The sequence below is a fragment of the Spinacia oleracea genome, chromosome 3 (genome assembly GCF_020520425.1).
Source record: "Spinacia oleracea cultivar Varoflay chromosome 3, BTI_SOV_V1, whole genome shotgun sequence".
NCBI classification, from domain to species: domain Eukaryota; kingdom Viridiplantae; phylum Streptophyta; class Magnoliopsida; order Caryophyllales; family Amaranthaceae; genus Spinacia; species Spinacia oleracea.
This window is the reverse complement of record NC_079489.1, coordinates 91,822,821-91,850,084: the sequence shown is the minus strand read 5'-3', so window position 1 is coordinate 91,850,084 and position 27,264 is coordinate 91,822,821. Positions and strand designations below refer to the sequence as shown.

Genomic DNA, 27,264 nt, shown 5'->3' with positions numbered 1-27,264 from the left:
TGTGTGATACACATAGGACCAATTAAGTTTTATATACTCCCACTAAACTTCTTATATATCTATAAGAATCATGTACATTTTATGAAACTAAAATGCTTATTAGCTTCACTTAAAATACAGTTCCAATTCCCAATTCCTTGCTTAAATCTGGACTTAGATTTTATAAGCTAGCTTTTCTTTTCAAGCATTTATTTGGATCCACAAATCCTATGACATACCATGTACATAGTTTTCTTCCAACATTTGATTGAGGAATATGTTTTGTCATCCAATTGCCATATGTATCAATATGCAATCATTGCTTGATTTATAGACTTGAGCATTACGATTATGCATGAGGTTTCAACACAATCCATGTCATGAATTTGCTTGTAACCTTTAGCAACTAATCTAGCTTTGCGTGTGAACACAATTTCATGTTTGATGGTTTTTATCTTTAAAACAAACTTGCAACCAATAGATGTGAAACTATTCTTGCAAATCAACAAAATTTTAATTTTGTCATCAAAACATTGAGTATGTTTTATGGCCTCTAACCATTTAAACATATAGTCTATATATGGCCTCTAACCATTTTAGGGAATCTATATTTCGTCATAGCTTTCTTACAAGTCACAAACTCATTAATCTATATGATAATAGTTTGACTGCAAGTTGTAGGTTTCTTCACTATTTAATAGAAGAATCTCATAGTTTCATTGACCTGATCTCTATGTTTCTTCACTATCTAATAGAAGAATCTCATAGTTTCAGTGACTTGAATTCTATGCCTACTTGGGTATAGAACATCAAACAATAGAATATCAATAGCCACTTGAAAGTCCTTTGAATATTCTGTTCTCCTTGAAGCACTTGTAAAGTCTTCTAAGAGATGTCTATTCTTTAAAGCCACTTCTAAAGTCTTAAAGAATAAGTTCGGATTTTCTGAAGCACTTCGAAAAGCCTCCGGAATGTCCGTTTTATGTTTGTTGTTCGCCTCGAAAACTTTCGAGGTCTATTTTCTCCCACTTGTCATTTTGGAAACGAATCTCCAAAAGGACATTATTTCGAGCAAACAAACATTATGTTCTCAAAAATTCGTGGTAGAAACAATACCCTTGTGTCTCATTTGAATAAATCACAATGAAACATATATCTATGCTTGGGCCTTAGTTTGTTGAATAACAAACACTAAGCTCCCACTGAGTTTAGGAACTCTTTAGATATATTATGAAAAGATATTCTGAAATTACTTTTCAATAGCTTTGACGAATTTGGTTTAGTTTGGTGGTAGTTGAGCATTTTGTTTTAGAATTTATAGGAAAAGTCTTTATGATTCATCATTGATCGAATCAAGTACTAATTGACTTCGATCATTCCAACGTAGATATGCCATATCTTATGGACCTAGATTGTGAACACACAATCATTGATGATCATATTTGGTCTCAAGTAATCATGAACATGATCTAACCTAGATCTTTATGATTTCTTGCCAAGTGGATTTTATACTTCTGAATCTTTGAACTAGCCAAACAGATTCAAACTTATATCACATTGAGTAAATAAACCTATATTCACTCAAATCCATGTGAAATAATAAAGTCATAAAATCTTTCTTTAGCTTTGAACTCTATCGTCTAGGCGTTCTAACAATAGTTCATATTCTTTGTTACTTTCAACAAGTAAGACTAGCTTGTCTTAAGTTGATCTAGAAATCAACCAACTTTCAAAAGTCCATCAAAATAGAGCTTATGAATGTTAACTTGTTGATATGGTCTAAGCAACAATGCCAAAGATTTAATGGAACTCAAATCAAGGGTTTGATTTGAACCTAGTAAAGTTCTTTAAAGAGTTGTTTGTTTTAATCAAGCATATTGACTCAACCAGTAATTGACCATTTCATTCAAATAAACAAACAAACAAGCATTGTTTTTGTTCTTCTGAATGTGAGTCTTTCTGTGTTTGAAGCAGAAATTTAGGTATGCTGATTATGGAACAAAATAGCCATTAAGTTCCAGCCTTTGAAAGGACTTAAAACAAACTAGATGACCCTACAACTAATGTAGCATTGCCATGCTTCATTTCCCACTTGTAGGTCATTAGTGTATCCTAGCTTCCATTATTTGAGTTATTACCGAAGTAAGAACCTCAAGCGGTATATGATACCAAGGAAGTTTGATTGCTAGGTCACTCCTCTTTAAACATAAACTTATAGGTAGAAACGGAATCGTAAATTCCTCTCATTTGTTCCTCGTTTTCCTATTTCTTGTACCCTTTCTTATAGTCTTAAGAATTGAATTCTTTAGTGTTGACTTTTATACTTTGTTAGACATGTCCAATGTCACCAACAAGGTTCTTTATCATTTTAATTTATGTTGAATATTTTGTTTCAACTAGATGATCTTACCAGAAGCTTCTAAAGTTCTCTAAGCATCGATCTATTCGAATGTCTAGGGACTAGACTCATTCGAGAATTAAATGGACAAAGATATTAGGTTGTTAACCATTGGTAAAGCTGAGCGTATTAAACTCAATGCTTTATGATCTCAAAACTACATTGTATTTTGAATTCACAAGCACCAATTGGTTTGCCATTCGATTTTGATATTCGAAAACAACCATAAAAGTCGCTATAAGAAACGTACATTTTAAATTGCTCACTTTCTCTCATTTCCGTGAATCGTTCTTGGATTCACTACCAATCGAGGAAATTTACTGTTACCTTTCTAAAAGGATTTATTGCAGTGCAAGATATTTAATTATAAACAATAATTAAAACACACATTGAAGCATGCAAAGTCTAAACATTTATCATGAATAATAACTTGAAATTAAAGCAACCATGCAATTCAAACAAGTTATTAGCATTTTATTCGATTTTATTGTTCCGGCAGGTGTGAATAAAATGATTCCAAGATCCTAAAACCATTGAAGAACTAAGCACAGTTTGTCGACTTAATCCTAGAACATCTTAGGTAAGCAAAAGCCTTTTGCTAATAGTCTAGAAACTATTCTTGGTTGATAGGTACGTCTAAGAACTTATTAGGAAAACCTATCGATTTTGCCACGACATAAAAGGACTCCTTACTTATATCGTTGAGTTTCACCAAAACTAACATGTACTCACAATTATTTGTGTACCTTGCCCCTTTAGGACCAATAAGTAACACCTCGCTGAGCGAAAACTATTACTAGATTGATGTAAAGGATATCCAAGCAAGTGTATATTTTGGCATGGCACCTTTTAACTCAATTTTTAAGTTTGGAACTTAAGGCTCTTACTATGTTGGTTAGATTTTAAGTGAACTAAAATCCTTAATCATGCAACATAATCAAGCTTTTGATCTCATGCATTTTAAGACATATTTAAAACAATAAATAACTTAAAACATGCATAAGATATTTGTGATCTAGTATGGCCCGACTTCATCTTGAAGCTTTGACTTCAAAGTCCGTCTTGAAAATCTCCGTGGGAGGCACCATTTTCTTCAAATAGGATAAGCTATAACTAATTACAACTATTTGATGGTTCGCAGACCATATTTGAATTGAAAAATAACTTTGGTACTTTAGACCAATTACATTCAAATTAATGGTACGCAGACCATATTTTCTATCCTATTTGGGCCATACTAGTCACTTCATAACCTGCAAAACAGTACATATACAATATATACCATTCACCCATTCATTATCATGAATGGCCCACATAGCTGGTTAGTAAAACACATTATGCATCACGTAAACATTTGCAGCAATTAATCAAGGGCACCAATAATCTACCAATTATTCAGTCCTTATTAATTCTAATCGAGTTGTTTTAACCTTAAGGATTTGTAGACCTAATCAAGAGTTTATGACTAAAAAGTGCTCCCACTCAAACCAATAAATTCATATGCTTTATTAATTTTAAACATAAAATTGTATTTCTAGTCTAACCGGAAACATACAAATTTAATTAAAATTTAAAGCTCATATAAATTTATAATTGAATCCAAAAATTTAATTTAATTTCAGTCGCATTTAAATTAATTCATGATTTTAATTTTAGTAAAATAATTAGAATAAATTCCATTTATTATAATTATAATATTCAAAATTAAAATTCAAGAAATTAATTCAAATTATTAATTTTAAAATTAATTAAAATTACGTGAACTGAAATTTTCAAATTAAACATTCAAAACGATCTAATCGAAACGCAAACACCCTACGCGTTGCACGCCCATGGGCCGTACGCACACAGCCATTGCTGGCCATGTGCGCGCAGCCCATGCGCTCGTAGCATAGCTGCTGCTGTCCCAACGCAAGCCTCCGCACAGCGCCCCATCGCACGCGAGCTATCGCTCGCAGTGCGCGCGCGAGATCGCTCGCTGGGCGCGCTGGCTCGCTCGCTGGCGCGCGAGATCGCTCGCTGGCGCGCGAGATCGCTCGCTGGTGCGCGCGAGCCATCGCTCGCTGGCGCGCGAGATCGCTCGCTGGTGCGCGCGAGCCATCGCTCGCTGGCGCGCGAGATCGCTCGCTGGTGCGCGCGAGCCATCGCTCGCTGGCGCGCGAGATCGCTCGCTGGTGCGCGCGAGCCATCGCTCGCTGGCGCGCGAGATCGCTCGCTGCGCGCGCGCGAGCCATCGCTCGCTGGTGCGCGACATCGCTCGCTGGGCGGGCGACGTCGCGCGCTGTGCGCGCGAGTGATGCTGTGCGCAGCGCTCGTGGCACGCGAGCTTGCGCTCGCTGCGCGCGAGGCTGCGCGCACTTGTGCGAGGCAGCGCGCGTTGTGGCGCAGCTCGCTTGCTGCCCACACGCGACTGCCTTGGCTCGCCCCTCGCCCATGCCCATACGTTCATTGCTCGTGGCACACGACACAAGGCAGGGCTGCTGCCTTGCGCTCGTGCACTACGCCCTTGCTCATTGCATTCGTGCCGCACGGGCGACGAGCTCCCTTGCTCGTCGTCGCATGCCCGCATTATACAACACCCCTTAAGGGTAACACGAAGCGTCCATTGCTTCGTGCGTGCAAGTTATTTGAACGAATCGCATAAAAATTTAAAATTTATATTTAAAATTAATGACAAATTAATAAATATTATTAATTTCATAATTTTAGGGCGAAAAATCGAAAATTTATTATCCAATTGATTTCCGATTGTTATGGATTCAAGTCTAGGTCATAAAAATTTAAAATTTATCGTAAATTTACAATTTTTATGGTGGTTTTTAATCATAGGTTTCTAATTAAATTACAATTAATTATGAAAATCAAATTAATTCTAAATTATTCTAATTTTCAACAAATTAATCATAATTACAAATTAGATTGCATAATTAACAAGACTAGGCATTCAAACTTGTTAAACATATGCAGTAGGTCAATCAAAAATTCAAGATTTATCAACAAGAATCGCAAATATTTAATTTAACATCTTAAATTTACGAAATTTTGCATTCGAAAAACTAAAACCTTCGAAAAGTCATAGTTAGGCTTCGAATTTGAGAATTCTGGGTTCGGCAGAAAAATACAATTTTTGTCAAAATTTTAGAATGCCTTTTACATGCGGAATTGACACAAAAATCACTCAATTCGGATGAGTAATGAAGAAACTGCCGAAAAACTGCGTACGTATAATTAAATAAACGCAATTTGCAACTAATTAACAATTACGAAAATTAATCACCCCTTTTAATTCTTGCAAATTTGTAATATTTAACCATGTTCATGCAATTTAGATTATGAAAATAATAAGGGGCTCGTGATACCACTGTTAGGTTATGATACATATGACATTACATAGATCATGCGGAAACAACCATTAACCCAGGAAACATATTATTTACACATAATCATTTAGCATAGTTTAGATGCATACTCTTTGTTGCGTGCCTTCCCTAGCTGCGCCCGAACCGAACAAGAACAAGTCTTTTAGGACTCCAAGTGTCGTCCCTCCGTAGAAAGTCCACAGCACGTCCGGATCCGCCTTAAGATTGACCAACTAGAATCGCCCTTAAGGTACTCAGAAAATTCGGCACTTTTGGGGCAAGATGGGTGTTTGAATTTTCTCTCAAAAAACTCACTTTTGAATACTTTGAAACTTGTATATAAATTATGACCCCTAGGCCTTTATTTATAGAGTTATGGAAAAGGAATCGTAATCCTAGTAGGATGCGAATTAATTGGAATTAGAATTCTACATGAATTCTACTTAATCAATTTATCCAATAGGAATAGACATTTAATCATACACTGACTCTTGCAGATTCAGGAATCTCGCATGAGCTCAAACTCACACACACACGGCAGCCACAAGGGCTGCCCACGCATGCGAGCAGCAGCCCACGCAGCGCGGCCCACGCATGCGTGGCCTTGTGCGCGCTGGGCTGTGGCGTGCGTGCTTGCTGGGCGATGGCCTGGCTTCGTGCTGGGCCTTCGTCCGGCAGGCCTCGTCCGATGCTAATTCGTACGATACGCTTCCGATTAAAATTCCATTTCCGGAATCTATTTCCGATACGAACAATATTCAATATTTCCGATTCCGGAATTAATTTCCGTTTCGAACAAATATTTAATATTTCCGTTTCCGGAATTATTTTCCGATTCCGGTAATATTTCCGATTCTGACAATATTTCCGTTTCCGGCAATATTTCCGATTCTGGTAATATTTCCATTTCCAACAATATTTTCCGATACGTACCATGTTTCCGTTTCCGGCAACATCTACGACTTGGATAATATTCATATTTCCGATACGATCCATATTTCCGTTTCCGGCAATATCATCGTTTCCGGAGTATTCATTTCTTGCCTGTGACGATCTTAGCTCCCACTGAAACCAAGATCCGTCGGTTCCGAATATTCATAGATGGAGTATTTAATGCCATTAAATACTTGATCCGTTTACGTACTATTTGTGTGACCCTACGGGTTCAGTCAAGAGTAAGCTGTGGATTAATATCATTAATTCCACTTGAACTGAAGCGGCCTCTAGCTAGGCATTCAGCTCACTTGATCTCACTGAATTATTAACTTGTTAATTAATACTGAACCGCATTTATTAGACTTAACATAGAATGCATACTTGGACCAAGGGCATTATTTCCTTCAATCATGAACGCCCCGAAAGAGCCCAAGGTAAATACTCCTACCATTGAAGCCTATGACGGTACCACCGATCCAGATATGCACCTAGTTGCATACCGTCACCACATGTATGTTCAAGGAACCAATGAAGCCACTTGGTGCAAATACTTCCCCGCCACTCTTAAAGGGGTAGCGTCCAAATGGTTTGAGCGACTGCCCCCAGGGTCAATTGCCTCTTTCAACGAGCTACAAACCCTGTTCTCCACCAGGTTCATGACACACAAGGAAGAAAGGAAAACAATTATGCACTTGGGACGAATTCAACAAGGGAAAGATGAATCACTAAGAAGCTATGTGAAACGTTTCAACCTACAGGCCTGGCAAATCCCAGACTTACCCGACGGCGTCTCCTTCGATAATTTTATCAGGGGATTGAAGAAAGGATCCTTCAAGTTTGACCTCGTCAAGAAAAGTGTGCGGACTATGGCCGAAGTTTTGGACGAGGCTGAAGCATTTATCCATGCAACAGAAATATGCAGCGCGTCAAAATATGGAAGGACTGGAGAAGCAAAAGATTCCTCAGGGAAGAAAGACAAAATAGACCGAAAAGCCCCACGAGTAAATGGTACGTGGGCTCTTTTGAAAGAGCATGATACCAATTCTCCTGGACACAAGAGAGAACGTCCACAAGAAAGAGAATATTTCGAGTACAACACAGATCTCCTCACGATACTGAAAGACGCCGGAACCAGGTTTGACCTTGAACGACCTTTTCCCATGAAGTCTCCTGCTGAGAGTCGAGACTCTAAGTTGTATTGCCAGTTCCATGAAGATATAGGGCATGACACCAAGAACTGTAGAAGCTTGAAGAGTGCTCCCGGCCTAGCCTCCAAAGGACACCTCAAGAACTACTTACAGAGAAATGCTCACGGCTCTGGAAAGAACCAATACAAAAAGAACAAGTCACCCGTCTCACCTACAGAGGGAAACCACAACGAAGGGGGATTTGTAGCCGTCATATCTGGGGGACCAGCTGCTGGAGGACCCACCATGAGGGGGCAGAAAGACTATGCTCGCCGCCTAGGACAGGTAATGTTATCAGGAAAGTCACCTGTGGACCCATTCCCACGGATCAAGATATGTGAGTCGGATGGTGGACGAGTAGCCACTCTGCATGATGATCCTCTTGTGGTCGAGTTCAAAATCTTCAATATGAGGGTGAAGCGCATCCTGATAGACACTGGGAGCTCGTCTGACATAATGAGCATGGAATGCCTCAGCCGCCTAGCACATGACCCTAAAACCATAGAGAGCATACACTATCCCATCATTGGTTTTGGAGGAAGCATTATACACCCCGTAGGCGTCATCACCTTGCCGGTTCGGATTGGGGATAGAAAAGATGGACGGAAGATGGAAGTGAACTTCTTAATTGTCAAGGACTTGACAGCATACAATGTCATCTTGGGACGACCCACCCTGAACAAGATTAAAGCAGTAGTCGTCACCTATCTTATGCTCTTGAAGTTTGTATGAGATGATGGGGCGATAGGGACTATACATGGAGACCAACAGCAAGCAAGAGACTGTTACCTCACAACCCTCAACCCGTCAGCATGGAAGAAAGATTTGGCCGAAGCCAGAAGCAAGAGAAAGCATGAGGAAGAACTGCCTGCCACCAATGAGAATAAACCAGCCAAGAAAGAACCAGTCAAGATAGAAAAAAGCGGCTAAAAATAGAATGTCATTAGGATAACTTATGTAACTTGAGCCTACTAAACGGCCTAATAATCGTGCTAGAGCCCACAAAACGGCCTGTAAATGCCTGCCTACAAAGCGGCGAATTTAGTTTTGCTACTTAGTAAAATAAAAAAGACAATATTTCCTTATCTGATGAACACATGGCTCAATAAAGCCACTCGAAGGGGTAGAGAACCCCCACATTAAACGAGCCCTAAGCGGCGGCGTCACTAGTGACTAAATAAATGACGGCCTGAAAAGTGGCCTGTACTAACAAAGACGTAAAAAGCGCAAAGTAAGACTCAACAAGAGCAGACACTCAATATGACACCTTCTCCTTGGAAGGCGTCCCAAAAAGACTAATCGGTTGACGGCCTGAGAAGTGGCCTAGATTAGCGCCCCAAATTAAGTTGATCACCTAAAACACTGGGGTAACCGTCCACCAATGGACCAAAAAGAGAGTTCCTAAGAAATCAGTAATAAACTGAAATGGAATAAAAAACAAGTGCACAGGAGGCACAAAATATTCATACATGCGCACAAGGCGCAACAAACCCAAATAAATAAATGCCAAAAGGCATCAAAGTTATTACAAGCGCCCACGGCGCCATCCAAACCAATTAAACAAAGACCATCTATGGATGAGGGGCGGTGGAGCTCCCGTCTTGAACATCCTGGCCTTCAGGGGAATTCACTTCCTCCTCCTCCACGTCCTCATCTTCCCCCCACGCTAAAAAACTCAGGGGGATCCAGGCCAAGGCGTCTAGCTGTCGAGACGGCCATCTGATAGGAGATACGACGCTTAAACTAGGAGAAGTCTTTCCCATCCATAGACTGATCCCATGCCCGCCGAGCATTCTCCAAAATGGATTCTTCTCCAAGCTTGAAAGAGATAGCGACTTCCCCACGCACGGCCTCAATCTCATCCTGGGTAGCCTTGAGCTTCTTCTCCAAGCTAAGGCGTCCATTTTGGAGGAGAAATTGGTCACTCGCTCCGAGACCGAGGAATACTCCTTTCTCAGCGCGGCTAGCCACTCCTCATGCTCCAGCAACTTCTTCTCATAGTTCTAGGCGTCCTCCTTAGCCTTCTTCAGAGCGTCTGTCTCGGACTTAATCTTCTTGTCCGCGTCCACGTTGATCAACCTGGATTTCTTCTCAGCATACGTCACATGATTATCAATCTGGTCTTTATGATTTAGAATCTCTTTATGCATGTCAAAGCGGTAGTGCCTACCTTCGGCATAACGGATAAAGAGCTGCCGTGGCCAAAATAGACTCAGTAAAAAAAAAGAATATTAATAAATATAATAAATAAAGTATATCTTACATCAAGTACGAGGGACTGCATAGCCCCAAAGTACCCCAGATCAATCCCAGGAAGCGAGCTCATATATTCCTCAGGAATTGCAGCATAGACGTCCGAAAGGATCTTGTCCTTTTCCTCTGAACTGAAACCGCCGGATGGGGGGATGTTCGCCACTTCAGCACGCCGCATCCGTTTGAACATATCAACTGAATCAATATCAAAATGTCAAATATCATACCAAAGTACCAAGTCGACATGACGACCTAAAGTACTAAGACACTAACCAGTCGATGGAGCCGGTGGAGGCATGGGAGCGTCTCCCGCAGAAGGACCTTCGGTTTCCTTGCCCTTTCCCTCTCTTGACGAAGTAGTAGCACCAGAAGCGTCAACCTGGTCGGCAATTACCTCGTCAACGGCCGCTTTGGCCGCAGAATCTCCTTCGGCGCCCACCTGAGGAGAGGTTTCTTTGCGCTCAGGTAGAAGGGTGGACGCCTAAGAAGGGAGAACTCCTTCCTCGGCCGGAGGTGCGGACGGCTTCATGATCGAGGGGAAAACTAGGTCGTTACTAGTCTCTCCTAATCAAACAAATCACCTAAACTAACCACTAAACACAAGTAAAGCGGTAAGCAAGGGTCGGAATCCACAAGGACTAAGGTGCGCTAATCTATGCTAATCAAACGATAAGCTAGGTCGGAACGGGGTTTTGGAATTTCACTAATCGAATAAAACTAATAAAACTAAACTAAGAAATCAAAAGTAAACGAGATTAGGGAATGGGTCAAACAACAACAAATCATGGAATAGACATAGAAGAATTGAAAACGGGGAAGATTCACAAGCACTACATGAATAGGCGTTGAATTCACAAATAGCTCAAACTATCTCCCGACGTGCGAGCAATTTCCCTAAGCATCAAGGATGAACTCCCGTTCTACCCTATCGTACCCGGGGTAAATCAAAATCCCAATTCAACCACATAATCAAGTTTAGGCCTTTAATCCCTTTCCAACCCAACTAGACTACTCCAAGCAATCATGGAACACTTAATTGATCAAGTTAAATGCAACATGTATTGGAAATGCCTAAACATGCAATAATTTAATCATGAAAATCCCTAATTTTAAATCACAAACACCCAAACCAATCAATGTTGAGTTTTCACCAAACCCTAATCAATAAACTACTCCATAATCATAAAAACACAAAATTTAAAGAAATTTACAACTAAAAACATGCTTCTAAACAATAATAACAACTAATTTAAACATGAATAATTAAACTAAACACGAACAATTAAACTAATTAAAACAATAAATGAAACAATAAATAAAGAAATAAATGAGGAGAGAGAGTAAGAAATTTGTCATTGATTAATGGTGGAAATCTTGAACAAAATTGCCACACTTGAATTCAAAAGCCCCAAATTTGCATTGATTTTTCCTCACTTTATCTCTCTAAAAGATAAACCCTAAACCCTAAGAAAAAGAAAAACTAAGATTAATTATTTACATTGTAATGAAGTTGGTCTAAAATGAGGTATAAATACTAAAAGCTAATTTAAATAATTAAAAGAGAATAAAAAGAAAAGGTAAAAGAAAAACTAAAGACTAAAAACGCTGAGAGAAAAAGATAAAAAAAGAAAAAAAGGAGAAAAGAAAAGTTAAAAGAAATTAAACCCCCCATTTGAATCAGATCCCCCCACCCCGTAGCTTCCCCCTTTTTCATTTTGTTCTCCTCCTTTTCGCTGCTGCCTTGGAGCTTTTGCTCCCTCCTTCGCAGCTTCCTCATCACCATCAATCGCATCCATCATCAATCAATTAATCATTAAGCATCAAGGCCGTCGATCTTCATCATCCTCCTCCAATTCATCACCCATTCAATCGCCATCCACCGTCGATCATCACCTTCGAATTCAATCATCATCGTCCTCATCAACGGATTCAATCCAAGGGCTCTAACTCACTGCTAACCTTTACCAATCACAACCGTTCAATTTCATTAAATCCGTACAACAATTAAGCGCCCAAAAGTTCGGTCGAACATAAATACGGGTTCGGACGAACCCAATTCCTCTGTTTTCTGGGTTTGATTTTGATTGATTTTGGTTGTGTTTTTGTTGTTGTTGTTGGTGAATAGAAGAATGTGAGAGGAGGGATGTTATGATTGGGCTTTGATTTCAGGTGGTGCGGTGGTTGCTGTTCGAGGATGCGGGTAGGTGAGACGGGGAACTGAGTTGCGGTGGTGTGGTGTGGTGCTGCAGGGGATGAGGTTGGTGTGGTGGGGTGTAGGTTAACCAAAAGTGTGGTGTCGGCTAAGGAAGGTGTGCAAAGTGGGTTTGGTTTGTCACTAGAGGGCATCAGTCAACGGCTCGAGGCCCATGTGACAAAGCCCAAACTTCATTCCTCTCGTTCCTTGACAAAGTAACACAATTTAGTCCGGCCTTGAACTTGTACTCTGATATTCCATACAACACGCACCTACACTAATAAAGATAAAGACAATGGGAGAAACGAGACGAGACAAATAAAAATAAAACGGATAATAATAATAATAATAATAATAATAATAATAATAATAATAATAATAATAAATAGAAATAGAAATAAATTTAGAAAATAATAATGAAAACTAAAATAATTAAACTATAAAATTATAAAACAAATAAAATAAATAAATTACGGAATTAATATCTAAAAATCAACAAAAATAGCTAAAAATGCTAAATTAAGCTATAAATAATCAATATAAGAAATTAAGGGAAATAAAGATTAAAAACACTAAAAATAGAATAAAACGGCTCAAATAATTGCCTAATCACTACCCTATGAGCGACATAAATGTCACTCATCAAATGCCCCCCAAACTTGAGCTTTTGCTCGTCCACGAGCATAACAATTAAGCACCAAGGGTAATAGGATAGAATATTTGAGCAAAATGAGTTATTAAAATGCTAATCTAAAGAAAATAGAAAATAGAAATCGAGGAAGAATATACACTAACTCACTGTCGTAGGAATCACGGTTGCATTTAAGCACATGCAACAAGCTCTTTAAACCCCTAAATCTCTCTAGAGGGCGAGTGAGATCTCACAAGGGTTTCCAACAAGATTAACCCATAACTCTTATTAAGCACAATTAAGACAATCCGTCCAAAGTCATCTCATCAAGCATGGTTCACCAAACATGGTCGATTCAAACAAGCTTTCAAAGCATAACCATCATCAAGGTGCATCCATGAATTAGGAATATAGGGGATAGACTAATCTAAGGTGCAAGAGAATCACAATCAAAGCATCGAATCATCAATTAGGTTCACTAAGGCATCGAAAATTCAAAAATTGTTCTCAAATGGATAAATATGATCACGACCACCTAAAATGCACATGGACTCCCCCGAACTTGACTTTTGCTAAGAGAATCTTGGATTATAAGATTAAGGAACTTGAGTAATGGGTCTAGAGTCTCGATTCTTGAGCCGAAATGACATTCATCATCACTAGGGAAAACTTTACTTAATAAATCTTCAAGCTCCCACTCAATCATCTAAACTAACCCACTTTCTCAAGGATTTGTGGTATTTACCACTTATTGACTCTTTTTTTTTCGTTTTGTAAACTTTAATATGCTTTTTATGCCTTGTGGGCTCATTGGCACCACTTATTGATTCGAACTTGACTCTTAGGCTTTCGCCTTATGGGCTCAAATGCACCACTTATTGGACTCGAAACATTAATCACAATATTTTTGTTCTTTTTACAATCCTTTTAACTCTTAGCATAGGTCTTACCTAAGGGAATGAAGTGTGCATCAAAGGGAATTAAGGTAGCAAAGAATTTCCAAAAGAGAACAAAATAAACTCTTTTCAAACCAAAGCTTATCATTTAGAATCATCGAAAACTTTTTCAAGTAGAGACTCAAGCAACAAAGATTAAGCTATCTCTAATCGCCCTAACTCACACATGCAAAAATCCAACGGAAATACTTCTACTCAATTATCCAAATGACAAGCAAGGGAATCCACATTAAAAATCATCGAGATTCTTTCTTTGGACAAGCAAATCATTTTTTTTTGTGCTTTTATTCAATCACTTGAGACTTTTTTTGGATTTTCTAAATTTTTTTCGATTTTTTTGATTTTTCCAAATAATTGAAAAATAAAATAAAGAAAATGTTTTTGGATTTTGAAAAAAAAGGAAAACAAAAGAAATGAAAAGAAACTCGACTCCCCCAAGCTAGCAAAAAGCTATCCTTCCAAGCTAGAATTAAGCATTGTCCTCAATGCTTGAAACAAAGACTCAAGGGAAGGGAGGAGGGGGGAAGAAAACACGCATTCAAACAATATACATAGTTCCGCAAATCACAACACATTAGAGAAAGAGAAATGGAGGCAACCAAATCAACATTTTCAACCATCCAACCTCATGCTCCAACAAGTCATACGCCCAATCAACACATGGAGTAATGAATAGAGGGAAAGGAAGGACACTACCGGATAGTGGGTGGGTGTAAATACCCACAAATGACCCAATTTCTCCATTTATAGTCAACTTTCTCCAAAATCGTGCTTTGCTTTCCTTATGCTATCGAGAATGAGCGTTTTGCTTATTCCCCTCAAGGACCTAAATTTTTTTGAAAAGAAACATAAGTAAGAACAAAAATAGAGAAAATGAAAGCAATGAAGAACGGGTTACTTCCCGAGAAAGTCTTGTTTAAGGTCTCAAGCATGACCTTTCTAGTAAATACCAAGTAAACGATCTAAAGAGTTTATCATATGCACTAGCACACACTTCATTAGATAAATCATATGCAAAGCTCAAGTGAAAAGCATGCATAGAGTATGATAGAACTCGATGTCAATAAGGAGAAGGATGCCTAAAAGAAGAAGGATCAAAAGAAAAAACAAGAAAATAACAAAAAGAAGAATCAAAATAAGGAATTAAAAAAGGAATAGGCAAACTCTCCTCAAGAAACTCTTTTTGGTTGGCAAATTTACATTCACGCTCAATTAAAATCGACTTGAACACTTGAAAACAAAATGGAGCAAAGAGCTTTTCATCACCATCATCGAAGCATTCACTCAAAGAGGAATGAGTAGGAATATAATGAAGGAAATAATGCCCTTGGTCCAAGTATGCATATAATGTTAAGTCTAATAAATGCGGTTCAGTATTAATTAACAAGTTAATAATTCAGTGAGATCAAGTGAGCTGAATGCCTAGCTAGAGGCCGCTTCAGTTCAAGTGGAATTAATAATATTAATCCACAGCTTACTCTTGACTGAACCCGTAGGGTCACACAAATAGTACGTAAACAGATCAAGTATTTAATGGCATTAAATACTCCATCTATGGATATTCGGAATCGACGGATCTTGGTTTCAGTGGGAGCTAAGATCGTCAAAGGCAAGCAAATGAATACTCCGGAAACGATGATATTGCCGGAAACGGAAATATGGATCGTATCGGAAATATAAATATTATCCAAGTCGTAGATGTTGCCGGAAACGGAAACATGGTACGTATCGGAAAATATTAATGGAAATGGAAATATTGCCGGAATCGGAAATATTGCCGGAAACGGAAATATTGTCAGAATCGGAAATATTATCGGAATCGGAAAATAATTCCGGAAACGGAAATATTAAATATTTGTTCGAAACGGAAATTAATTCCAGAATCGGAATTATTAAATATTGTTCGTATCGGAAATGAATTCCGGAATCGGGAATTTAATCGGAAAGCGTATCGTACGAATTAGCATCGGACGAGGCTTGCTAGACAAAGGCCCAGCACGAGGCTAGGCCAACGCCCAGCAAGCCACACGCCAAGTGCTCGACCAGGCCCAGCGCAAGGCCAGGCCCAGCCAAGCACTGGCAGGCGCGCACGAAGCTCATGGGCTGCGAGGCCGCATTCGCGGTGCGCTCGGGTGGGCCTCAAGGCCTGCGTCCGGGCGTGCATGCGTGTGCGTATGCTCGTGTTCATAACGAATCCTAATCCTATCGGAATTCGCGCATTGATTAAATCCTAACCCTAAAAGATTAAATTTATTATTTAGAGTTCTATTAGGATTCTAATTAATAAATCCATATCCTAGTAGGATTATAATTCCTTTCCATAAACTCTATAAATAAGGGCCTAGGGTCACATATTTTAAAGATGATTTTGAAGTATTCAAAGGTAAGATTTTTAAGCAAAAATCAGCCAAACACTTGCAACCCAAAATAGCCGAAAATCCTAAGTAACCTTAAGGGCGATTCTAGTTGGTCAAGCTTAAGGCGGATCCGGACGTGCTGTGGACTATCTACGGAGGGACGACACTTGGAGTCCTAAAGACTTGTTCTTGTTCGGTTCGGGCGCAGCTAGGGAGGGCACGCTACAAATTCTATGCATCTGAATTATGCTAAATGATTATGTGTAAATAATATGTTTCCTGGCTTTATGGTTTTTCCGCATGATTTATGTTTATTCATATGTATCATAACCTCACAGTGGTATCACGAGCCTCTTATTATTTTCATAATCTAAAGTGCATGAACATGGTTAAATTTTACAAATTTGCAAAGAATTAAAGGGGTGATTAATTTTCGTAATTAATTGCAAATTGCGTTTATTTAATTATATGTACGCAGTTTTTCGGCAGTTTCTTTGTTACTCATCCAAATCGAGTGATTTTTGTGTCAATTCCGCATGTAAAAGGCATTCTAAAATTTTGACAAAAACATTATTTTTCGGCTGAACCCAGAATTCCCAAATTCGAAGCCTAACTATGACCTTTCGGAGGTTTTAGTTTTTCAAACGCAAATGTTTGTAAATTTAAGATGTTAAATTAAGTATTTGCGATTCTTGTTGATAAATCTTGAGTTTTTGATTGACCTACTGTATATGGTTAACAATTATGAATGCCTAGACTTGTTAATTATACAACCTAATTTGTAATTATGATTAATTTGTTGAAATTCGAATAATTTAGAATTGATTTGTTTTTCATAATTAATTAATAATTTAATTAGGTATCCATGATTAAAATCCACCATAAAAATTGTTAATTTATGTTAAATTTTAAATTTTTATGACCTAGATTTGAATCCATGTTAATCGGAAATTAATTTATTAATAAATTTTCGATTTTTAGCCCTAAAATAATGAAATTAATATGATTTACTAATTTGTCAATAATTTTAAATTAAAAATTTTAAATTTTTATGAAAACGCTCATGAATGTTGCACGCACAAAGCAATGGAAGCTACGTGTTACCCTTAAGGGTTGTTGTATAGTGCGGGCACGCGACGACGAGCAAGGGAGCTCGTCGCCCGTGCGTTACGAATGCAGCGAGCAGCAGAGCATGGCGCGCGCGCGAAGCAAAGGTGCTGGCCGTGTGTGCTATGCGATGGGCTATGCGAAGGAAAGAGAGCAGTCGCGTGTGGGCAGCAAGCGAGCTGCGCCACAGCGCGCACTGCCTCGCACATGCAAGCAAAGCTCGCGCAGCGAGCGGTGCCTTGCGAGGGTGAGCAGCAGCAGCCACGACACAGCACAGAGGCTGCGCGCATCGTGGCCAGCGATGGCTGCATGTGCGTGTGGCCTATGGCTGTGCGTTGCGTGGTGATGTGTGTACCTTGTGCAGCGACCAATCGTGCACACGATGGGGCTTGGGCGCAAGCCCAAGTGCTCGTCGTGTTACGATTAAATCGTTTTAAATTTTAATTTGAATTTTTCAGTTCGGAAATAATTTTAATTAATTTTAAAATTAATAATTTAAATTGTTTTCTCGGATTTTAATTTTGAATATTATAATTATTATAAATTTTAATTTATACTAATTATTTTACTAAAATTAAACCTTGAATTAATTTAAATTCATTTAAATCAACTGAAAATAAATTAAATAAAATGGATTCAATTATAAATTTATATGAGCTTTAAATTTTAATTAAATTTGTATGTTTCCGGTTAGACTAGAAATACATTTTTATGTTTAAAATTAGTAAAGCATATGAATTTATTGGTTTAAGTGGGAGCATTTTAGTCATAAACTCTTGATTAGATCTACAAATCCTATAAGGTTAAACAACTTGATTAGAATTAATAAGGACTGAATAATTGGTAGATTATTGGTGCCCTTAATTAATTGCTGCAAATATTTATGTGATGCATACAATGTGTTTTAACTAACCAATTATGTGGGCCATTCATGATAATGAATGGATGAATGGTATATATTGTATATGTACTGTTTTGCAGGTTACGAAGTGACTAGTATGGCCCAAATATGATAGAAAATATGGTCTGCGTACCATTAATTTGAATGTAATTGGTCTAAAGTACCAAAATTTATTTTTCAATTCAAATATGGTCTGCGTACCATCAAATAGTTGTAATTAGTTTAATTATAGCTTATCCTATTTGAAGAAAATGGCGCCTCCCACGGTGAAATTCAAGACGGAGTTTCCAATCCATTTTCAAGACGGACTTTGAAGTTGAAGCTTCAAGATGAAGTCGGGCCATACTAGATCACACTTATCTTATGCATGCTTTAAGTTATTTATTGCTTTTAAATATGTATTAAATATGCATGAGATCGAAGCTTGATTATGTTGCATGATTAAGGATTTTAGTTCACTTAAAATATAACCAACATAGTAAGAGCCTTAAGTTCCAAACTTAAAATTGAGTTAAAAGGTGCCATGCCAAAATAACACTTACTTGGATATCCTTTACATCGATCTTAGTAATAGTTTTCCGCCATAGCGAGGTGTTACTTATCGATACTAAAGGGGTAAGGTACACAAATAATTGTGAGTACATGTTAGTTTTGGTGAAACTCAACGATATAAGTAAGGAGTCCTTTTATGTCGTGGCAAAATCGATAGGTTTACCTAATAAGTTCTTAGACGTACCTATCAACCAAGAGTAGTTTCTAGACTATTAGCAAAAGGCTTTTGTTTACCTAAAAGATTTTAGAATTGAGTCTAAATACATAATGTGCTTAATTCTTCAATGGATTTTAGGATCTTGGAATCATTTTATTCACACCTGCCGGAACACATAACTTGAATAAAATGCTTAATGAACATTGAGTTATGCATATATATATGCTAGAATTTAAGTTTATTAAGAGAAACTGTGAATGATTATTTATTTGTTTATTCTTTTTCAATTGTAGTTTTACTATGGCAAACAACAATCAAAACATCATCATGGGTTCTGAGCTTATGGTCAAGCTGAACCTAACAAATTTTCTTGAATGGGAAGCTAAGCTAGTTGAAATAGTCAGACTCAATGGACTTGAGTATGTACTGTTACATCCCATGCCAAGCTACTATGCCAGAGACATGACCCCTGAAAGATTTTCCGCCTGGGATGCGGATCTCAAAAAGGTTATGAGTCTCATGCTGAACAATATCCCTGATGAATGGGCTAGAAGGTTTGTAGCTTATGAACCTTTTACGCTCATCAAGAATTTGAGGGATATCTGTCGTGGAAACACGGAGGACAGGGACCTGAACGTCCATGAGTTGATTGAATCAATGTCTGGTCTAAAGGTTAGTTCTCCCAACAGGTGTTATAGGATGGAGGTCCAAGAAACACATGTTCAGCTCCTTCGCACTAAACAAAGGGTAGGCGTCCCACTAAGGTTCCATGTGGATCTTATTCTTTCATATTTTGATCGCCTAAGTCTGCTAGGAACACCAATAAGCGAAAGGATGGCAGTCTCTATCTTGCTCAATTCACTGCACAGTGGGTTTGGTCGCTTCAAGCAACTATACCTAAGTGAACCAAGAGAAGAAACAGTTGCAGAATTTGTTCACCTTGTCAGAAAGGCTGAGATAATACTGGACTGTGAAGCCAAAGATTTACTCAAGGCTAAAGGGAGACCGTTCAAGAAAGGTGGAAAGTCCAAGGGCAATGCTAAATCAAAGCAGGACAAGTCCACATCAAGCTGTCTTTATTGTGATGGAATAGGCCATTACAAAAGAGAATGTCCAAAGCTAAAGGAAGATCAGAAGAACGGAACAGTCGTTCCATCTTCAGGTATTTTCGTTATAGACTGTACACTTGCTAATTCAACTTCTTGGGTATTAGATACAGGTTTTGGCTCACACTTATGTTCCAATTCACAGGGACTAAGAAGAAGTAGAAAGTTAAGCAAGGGTGAAGTCGACCTACGAGTGGGAAATGGAGCACGGATTGTTGCATTAGCTGTAGGAACTTATTATTTGTCGTTGCCCTCTGGGCTAGTTTTGGAACTGGAAGAGTGTTTCCATGTTCCAAGTCTTACTAAAAACATCATTTCTGTTTCTTGCTTAGATGCTAAGGGATTTTCCTTTTTAATAAAAGACAATAGTTGTTCGTTTTATTTTAAAGAGATGTTTTATGGATCTGCTAGATTAGTCAATGGACTTTATTTATTAGATCACGACAAACAAGTTTATAACATAAATACCAAAAAGGCCAAAAAGGATGATTCAGATCTCACTTATCTGTGGCATTGTCGATTAGGCCATATTAACTTGAAACGCATGGAAAGACTTCAAAAGGAAGGAATTCTAGAACCATTTGACTTAGAGGATTATGGTAAGTGCGAGTCATGTTTACTTGGAAAAATGACAAAGCAACCTTTCTCCAAAGTTGGAGAAAGAGAAACTGAACTATTGGGTTTAATCCATACAGATGTATGTGGACCAATGAGTACAAAAGCTAGGGGTGGTTTCAGCTACTTTATCACTTTCACTGATGACTTCAGTAGATATGGTTATGTCTACCTAATGAAGCATAAGTCTGAATCCTTTGACAAATTCAAGGAATTTCAGAGTAAAGTAGAGAATCAATTAGGCAAGAAGATTAAGGCACTGCGGTCTGTTAGAGGCGGTGAATATCTGAGCTATGAATTTGATGACCATCTGAAAGAATGTGGAATTCTATCAGAATTGACTCCTCTTGGAACACCACAATGGAACGGTGTGTCGGAACGGAGGAACAGAACCTTGCTAGACATGGTTAGATCAATGATGGGTCAGGCCAAACTTCCAATAGAATTTTGGGGACATGCACTAAATACAACCGCACTCACTATAAATAGAGCTCCCTCTAAAGCTGTTGAAAAGACTCCATATGAGTTATGGTTTGGAAAGCCTCCAAAAGTGTCTTTTCTTAAGAGTTGGGAATGTGAAGTATACGTCAAACGATTAATTTCAGACAAACTTCATCCAAAATCTGATAAATGTATCCTTGTGGGCTATCCAAAGGAAACAAAGGGGTATTACTTCTACAATACATCTGAGAACAAGGTGTTTGTTGCTCAAGATGGTATCTTTTTGGAAAAGAATCACATTTCCAAAATGACAAGTGGGAGAAAAGTAGACCTCGAAGAAATTTGAGTTGAACAACAAACTCAAGAGAATGCTCAAGATGACATTCAGGATGAAACTCAGAGATCTTTAGAAGTTTCTGGTGAGAATCATGGACAATCTAGAGATGTAACCCCGCGTAGATCGCAGAGATATAGATCTCAACCGGAAAGGTACTTAGGTATTTTGACGAACGAGAGCTATGACGTTCTATTACTTGAAAGTGATGAACCTGCGACTTACAAACAAGCTATGACGAGCCCTAGCTCCAAGCAATGGCAAGAAGCCATGCAATCTGAATTAGACTCCATGTCTGAAAACCAAGTTTGAGATTTGGTCGATTTGCCAGATGGCTACCAAGCCATTGGAAGCAAATGGGTTTTCAAACTGAAAAAGGACAAGGATGGGAAACTTGAAGTTTTCAAAGCTAGATTGGTTGCAAAAGGTTACAGGCAAGTCCACGGTGTGGATTACGATGAAACCTTTTCACCAGTTGCAATGCTAAAGTCTATTCGGATAATGTTAGCAATCGCTGCATATTACGATTAAGAAATATGGCAGATGGATGTCAAAACCGCTTTCTTAAACGGCGTTTTAACAGAAACTGTGTTTATGACACAGCCTGAGGGTTTTGAGGATCCAAAGAATGCTAAAAAGGTATGCAAGCTAAAGAAATCAATCTACGGATTGAAGCAGGCATCCAGGAGCTGGAATATACGTTTTGATGAAGCAGTCAGTGACTTTGGTTTCATCAAGAACGCAGACGAATCTTATGTATACAAGAAGGTCAGTGGGAGTAAAATTAATTTTCTAGTATTATATGTCGACGACATATTGCTTATCGGAAATGACATTCCTATGTTGAACTCTGTCAAGATTTGGCTTGGGAAATGTTTTCGATGAAGGATCTAGGAGAAGCACAATACATATTGGGCATTAAGATTTACAGAGATAGATCTAAAAGGATGATTGGACTTATTCAACGCACTTATATCAATAAGGTGCTTGAAAGGTTCAAGATGGCAGACTCCAAGCGAGGCTACCTACCCATGTCTCATGGAATGACTCTAAGCAAGACTCGGTGCCCAAAAACACTTGATGAGCGTAGACGAATGAATGAGATTCCGTATGCATCATTGATTGGTTCAATAATGTATGCTATGATATGTACACGCCCGGATGTTGCGTACGCACTCAGTGCTACGAGTAGATACCAGTCAGACCCAGGAGAGGCACATTGGACTGCTGCCAAGAATATTCTGAAGTACCTGAAAAGGCACAAAGATGACTTCTTGGTCTATGGTGGAGATGATGAATTAATTGTTAAAGGCTATACGGACGCAAGTTTCCAAACCGACAAAGATGATTTCAGATCACAATCTTGGTTTGTCTTCTGCCTCAACGGAGGTGCAGTAAGCTGGAAAAGTGCTAAGCAAAGCACCATTGCGGATTCTACAACTGAAGCGGAGTACATTGCTGCACATGAAGCAGCAAAGGAAGCTATATGGCTAAGGAAATTCATAGGAGAACTTAGTGTAGTCCCCTCCATTAAAGGACCAATAGCCCTGTATTGTGATAATAACGGAGCTATTGCACAGGCAAAGGAGCCTAGACACCCCCAAAGAGTCAAGCATGTACTTCGTAGATTTCACCTTCTACGAGAGTTCGTTGAAAGAAAAGAAGTCGAGTTAAGAAAGATTGGACCTGATGACAACATATCAGATCCATTGACTAAACCTCTGCCGCAGGCGAAGCACAACTCGCACACTGCAGCTATGGGAATCAAGCATATTGGAGAATGGCTTTGATGTCCTTGTTTAATGTTTTAAAGTTTTAGAGTTTAATACTTTGTAAAACATTATTGGCTAATCATTCACAATAAATGAATAGAATTCATTTTCCATTTAATTTGTGGTTTATTAAATGATGAGTCCCTTCAATTTGACGATATATTCAAGATAGACTGTCAGGACCAGTCATGTGACTAAGAAATGTCTATCAAGTGAACTTGAATGTCAAAAGTTGAAAAAAAAGGTCCCTGGTCGGAGTTTTCTATAAAGATGGACGCATAGAAAACGTTAGACGACTAGAATGCAAGATGACTAGTAGTTCTGTTTTTTGAACTATGTGGACATGGCAATGTCGTAATCATTTGCATAGGTACTTACTTTGGGAAGACTAGTATCGGACAGACCTATGAAACTTTACCGTAAGAGATGAAAATCTGTCATAAGTAAATTTCATTAAAATTATTAGACACTAAATCCTCAATACCTGAGTGATTTGAGATTACTTGTTTGAGAACTGGTTAATTTGACGTTGACCAACCGTCGCACCGTAAAAGGAGGCTATAAAGGCAACGCTCAGGTAATTACCTATCAAATGAAGTCTAATCTCAAGATCGCAAGATTGGGATTGTCCTCCCATAAATCGGGATGAGATGCTTAAAAGTTGTACAAGGCCACTCGGAGAGCTAGAAACTGTAAAATGCATGGCCGTGCTCGGATGAATCATAGGCTATGATTATCTGTTTATTTGATCAGTTGAACTCTGAAACCGAGAAACACCTCTGGACATAATAAGGATGACAACTCTTACCTTATGTTCAAGAGCAAGCATCGAGCGACAAAGGAATTAGGAAATGCACACTTGTCCCTAAGGACAAGTGAGAGACTGAAGGAAATAATGCCCTTGGTCCAAGTATGCATATAATGTTAAGTCTAGTAAATGCGGTTCAATATTAATTAACAAGTTAATAATTCAGTGAGATCAAGTGAGCTGAATGCCTAGCTAGAGGCCGTTTCAGTTCAAGTGGAATTAATAATATTAATCCACATCTTACTCTTGACTGAACCCGTAGGGTCACACAAATAGTACGTAAACGGATCAAGTATTTAATGGAATTAAATACTCCATCTATGGATATTCGGAATCGACGGATCTTGGTTTCAGTGGGAGCTGAGATCGTCACAAGCAAGAAATGAATTGTAACACCCCGACAATTATCTCTTTTCTAAAACAACATTTTAATATAAAACGTAGAGAATTATCAAGGCATTATCGCCCGTGTGAAAACGTAACGGCTTATTCAGAATTTCGCAGCGGAAAACATAAAACTAACTTTAGGTTTGTAAATAATCGATTACAGGTTTAATCCCAAAAATCATCCAACGAAAATAAGGAAATATAAATAATACGACAAGTTTAAAGTCCCAATTAACAAACCCAAGTCAATTTAGCAAATCAAAACTAAATACAAGCTCTCTATTCCCGATCCCAATGATGCAACATCTTCAAACCTGCAGATGGACAATGCTTATTGATATTTAGAGACTGCTCACCAAAGATTGGGTCATCACAGGATCAATAAGGCATAGCCATGATCAACATGCACAAGCAAAAGCACGTAATCAGCAAAGCTGAGTACTACATACTAAATCAATAATAATCCTAACATGATTCTATTAAACGAACAATCATAACATGATGCTGATGAAACATAAGTAAGGGAAAACGACACATATTAATTTGAATACCACACTTGACTAGACTAAGCTAGACTGGACTAGACTTTTATAACAAGAGTATTATTTTAATTGAAATAGTCAATGGACGGATTTGTCTACTAAAAACTTCTTCTTCTTCACTAAGGAAGACGAGGTACGGGCGCGACTCCGTAAACCCCAATGACCTGCGATATCGAGGGACTTTTAAATAAAAATAGAACCGGTGATCAATCCGGCCCCAGAAAAAGCCATAGGCGACCCATGACCCCAACTCCTGATTGTCCGTCACTTTAGACGTGCACAGTCTAAAGCTATTACTACTCAGTTTCACTTTACATGACTTAACTTTTAATACTTGGTTATGACTCATCAAACATAAATATTTTATTCAACAAGTAAACACAACTTCTTTTATCTTTGAATTAAACAAGTGATCACAGGGATGTCACACAAGACTTATTCCAATTAATTCAACCTTTCCTTTAATACTGATCAACCCCTCTATATGGGTATAAGGTTTCAACTTACTAAACAAGGTCCTCGGCCCTTATAAAGTAGTGAAAAGCTAGAAGGGAACAATGAACAATCGATCTGAATCAATATATAATAATCTAATGTTCCCAACCAACATGTTCGCATCAATCATCCATACCAACATGCTATAATTCTCATAACGAAATATATATGCTTAACATGTCCATCCAACAATATTAAACATGCATTTCCAACATAACCTAGTTCATCAACAATTTCAACATAACCAAGTTCCTTAATCGTTTCAACATAACGAAGTTCATCAATCATTTCAATATGGTTTCAACAAATCACACACATTCCAAGCACACAGGTATGTACGTACCTTGTGTAAACAAACTGATAGGCCACTTTAACGAATTCAAAAGTCACCCACAAAGAATTCTCCGCCTAAAATAATCAAGAAACGTACCCAAATCAATTCCTAATAATTTACAGCAACACTAACGTATTCTAAACACATCCTAAACATATTTAGAACATTCCCTAACATCGAAACTTAATTAATTAACTTCCTAGAATAGTGATTACTACACTAATGATCACCAATTATCATAAACTCCAATAAAGCATCCCTTTTTAAAATTCCAGCAATATAAAATAGTTTACAACTTCGCCAAACCATAATTAATATGCTTAAAATCATAAAAACAATAACCTTAATAACTCATAAACATCATACCATGATTTTAAAACTATTAAAACCTTAAAAATTCATGCTTTAATAATTAAAAATCATTATTTCAATGCAATCGCATAATCTGAAAATTGAATTTATTATTTAAACATAATATATAATCTGAAAATATAATTTAATCATAATAACTTATAATTTAAATTCAATAAACATGAATCAAATCACTAAACTAATTTAAACCCTAACTTATATATTAATCAACCAAAACTGAAAATAATTAATTTATAATATCAATACCAAATCTGAAAATTATAATTTAACTATAAAGATAAATAATTTAATTCAAGAAGCATAAACAAAAATAAATAAACTTAATTAAAACATTTAAATAACTTAGGGTTTAAGAAATAACTAAAAGTGAGGGAGAGAGAGAGAAAGCCGGCGGCAGGGCGGCGCGGCAGCGGGACCAGGCGGAGGGGCTGACGAAGGTGGTGTTGTGCGGTGGCGAGGAGACTCGCGGAGGCTGGGCACCGAGAGTGGAGCAAGGAAGAGAATAGCAGCGTTGCTGCGCGTGGAGGAGGGGGAGGAAGTGCGCGAACGGGAAGGAAGAACAGGAGGAGTGCTGGTGGAAGCTTACGGCGCGACGGTGGCCGGCGTTGCTGGCTTGGTGGTCGCGGCTGGGCCGCGGCGGCTGCACAAGAAAACAGAAACTTGAGGAGGGGAGAAAACGAAATGGAGGAAGGAGAAACAAAGAAGGAGAGCAAGGAGGAGTTACCGTGCTCGCGGCGGCGAGAGGTGGTCGGCGGCGAGAGGTGCCGGTTGACGGCTGGAGCAAACGAACGTGAAGGAGGGTTTCACGTGAGTGCAAGGGGAGAGGATGAGGGTTTTTGATTTTTACGTGAATTTGTTTGGGTGAGGGTTTGAGTGTTGGGTCTTGTTTATTTCCAAGTGAATTAGAGGTGGAGAGGGAGTATGGGTTTCTTGTTTGGGCTTGCAACAATGGGCTAGAGATAGGATTTGGTTTTTTTATAATTCGAATCCAAAACTGAATAGGGTCGTTTTCTAAATTCAATCAATTCTCGTAATTCAAATTCTTTCGAACTTAAATTCTAAAATTATTTTTGATTGCACAAATCGTTAAA

At 38.3% G+C, this 27,264-nt stretch overlaps 1 protein-coding gene across 1 annotated transcript; it reads left to right on the top strand.

The window, feature by feature from the left end:
- The first annotated feature begins 7,082 nt into the window (after nt 1-7,082).
- On the top strand, nt 7,083-8,591 carry LOC130469865 (uncharacterized). Its single transcript, XM_056839379.1, has 2 exons — nt 7,083-7,183; nt 7,325-8,591. Exons 1-2 carry the CDS (start codon nt 7,083-7,085, stop codon nt 8,589-8,591), a joined length of 1,368 nt encoding a protein of 455 aa, XP_056695357.1.
- The last annotated feature ends 18,673 nt before the right edge of the window (nt 8,592-27,264 follow it).

Coding starts and splice junctions, on each gene's coding strand:
- LOC130469865 (XM_056839379.1), top strand. CDS start 7,083: ATGAACGCCCCGAAAGAGCCCAAGGTAAATACTCCTACCATTGAAGCC. Junction 7,184..7,324: donor GTTGCATACCGTCACCACAT/GTATGTTCAAGG, acceptor GTTCTCCACCAG/GTTCATGACACACAAGGAAG.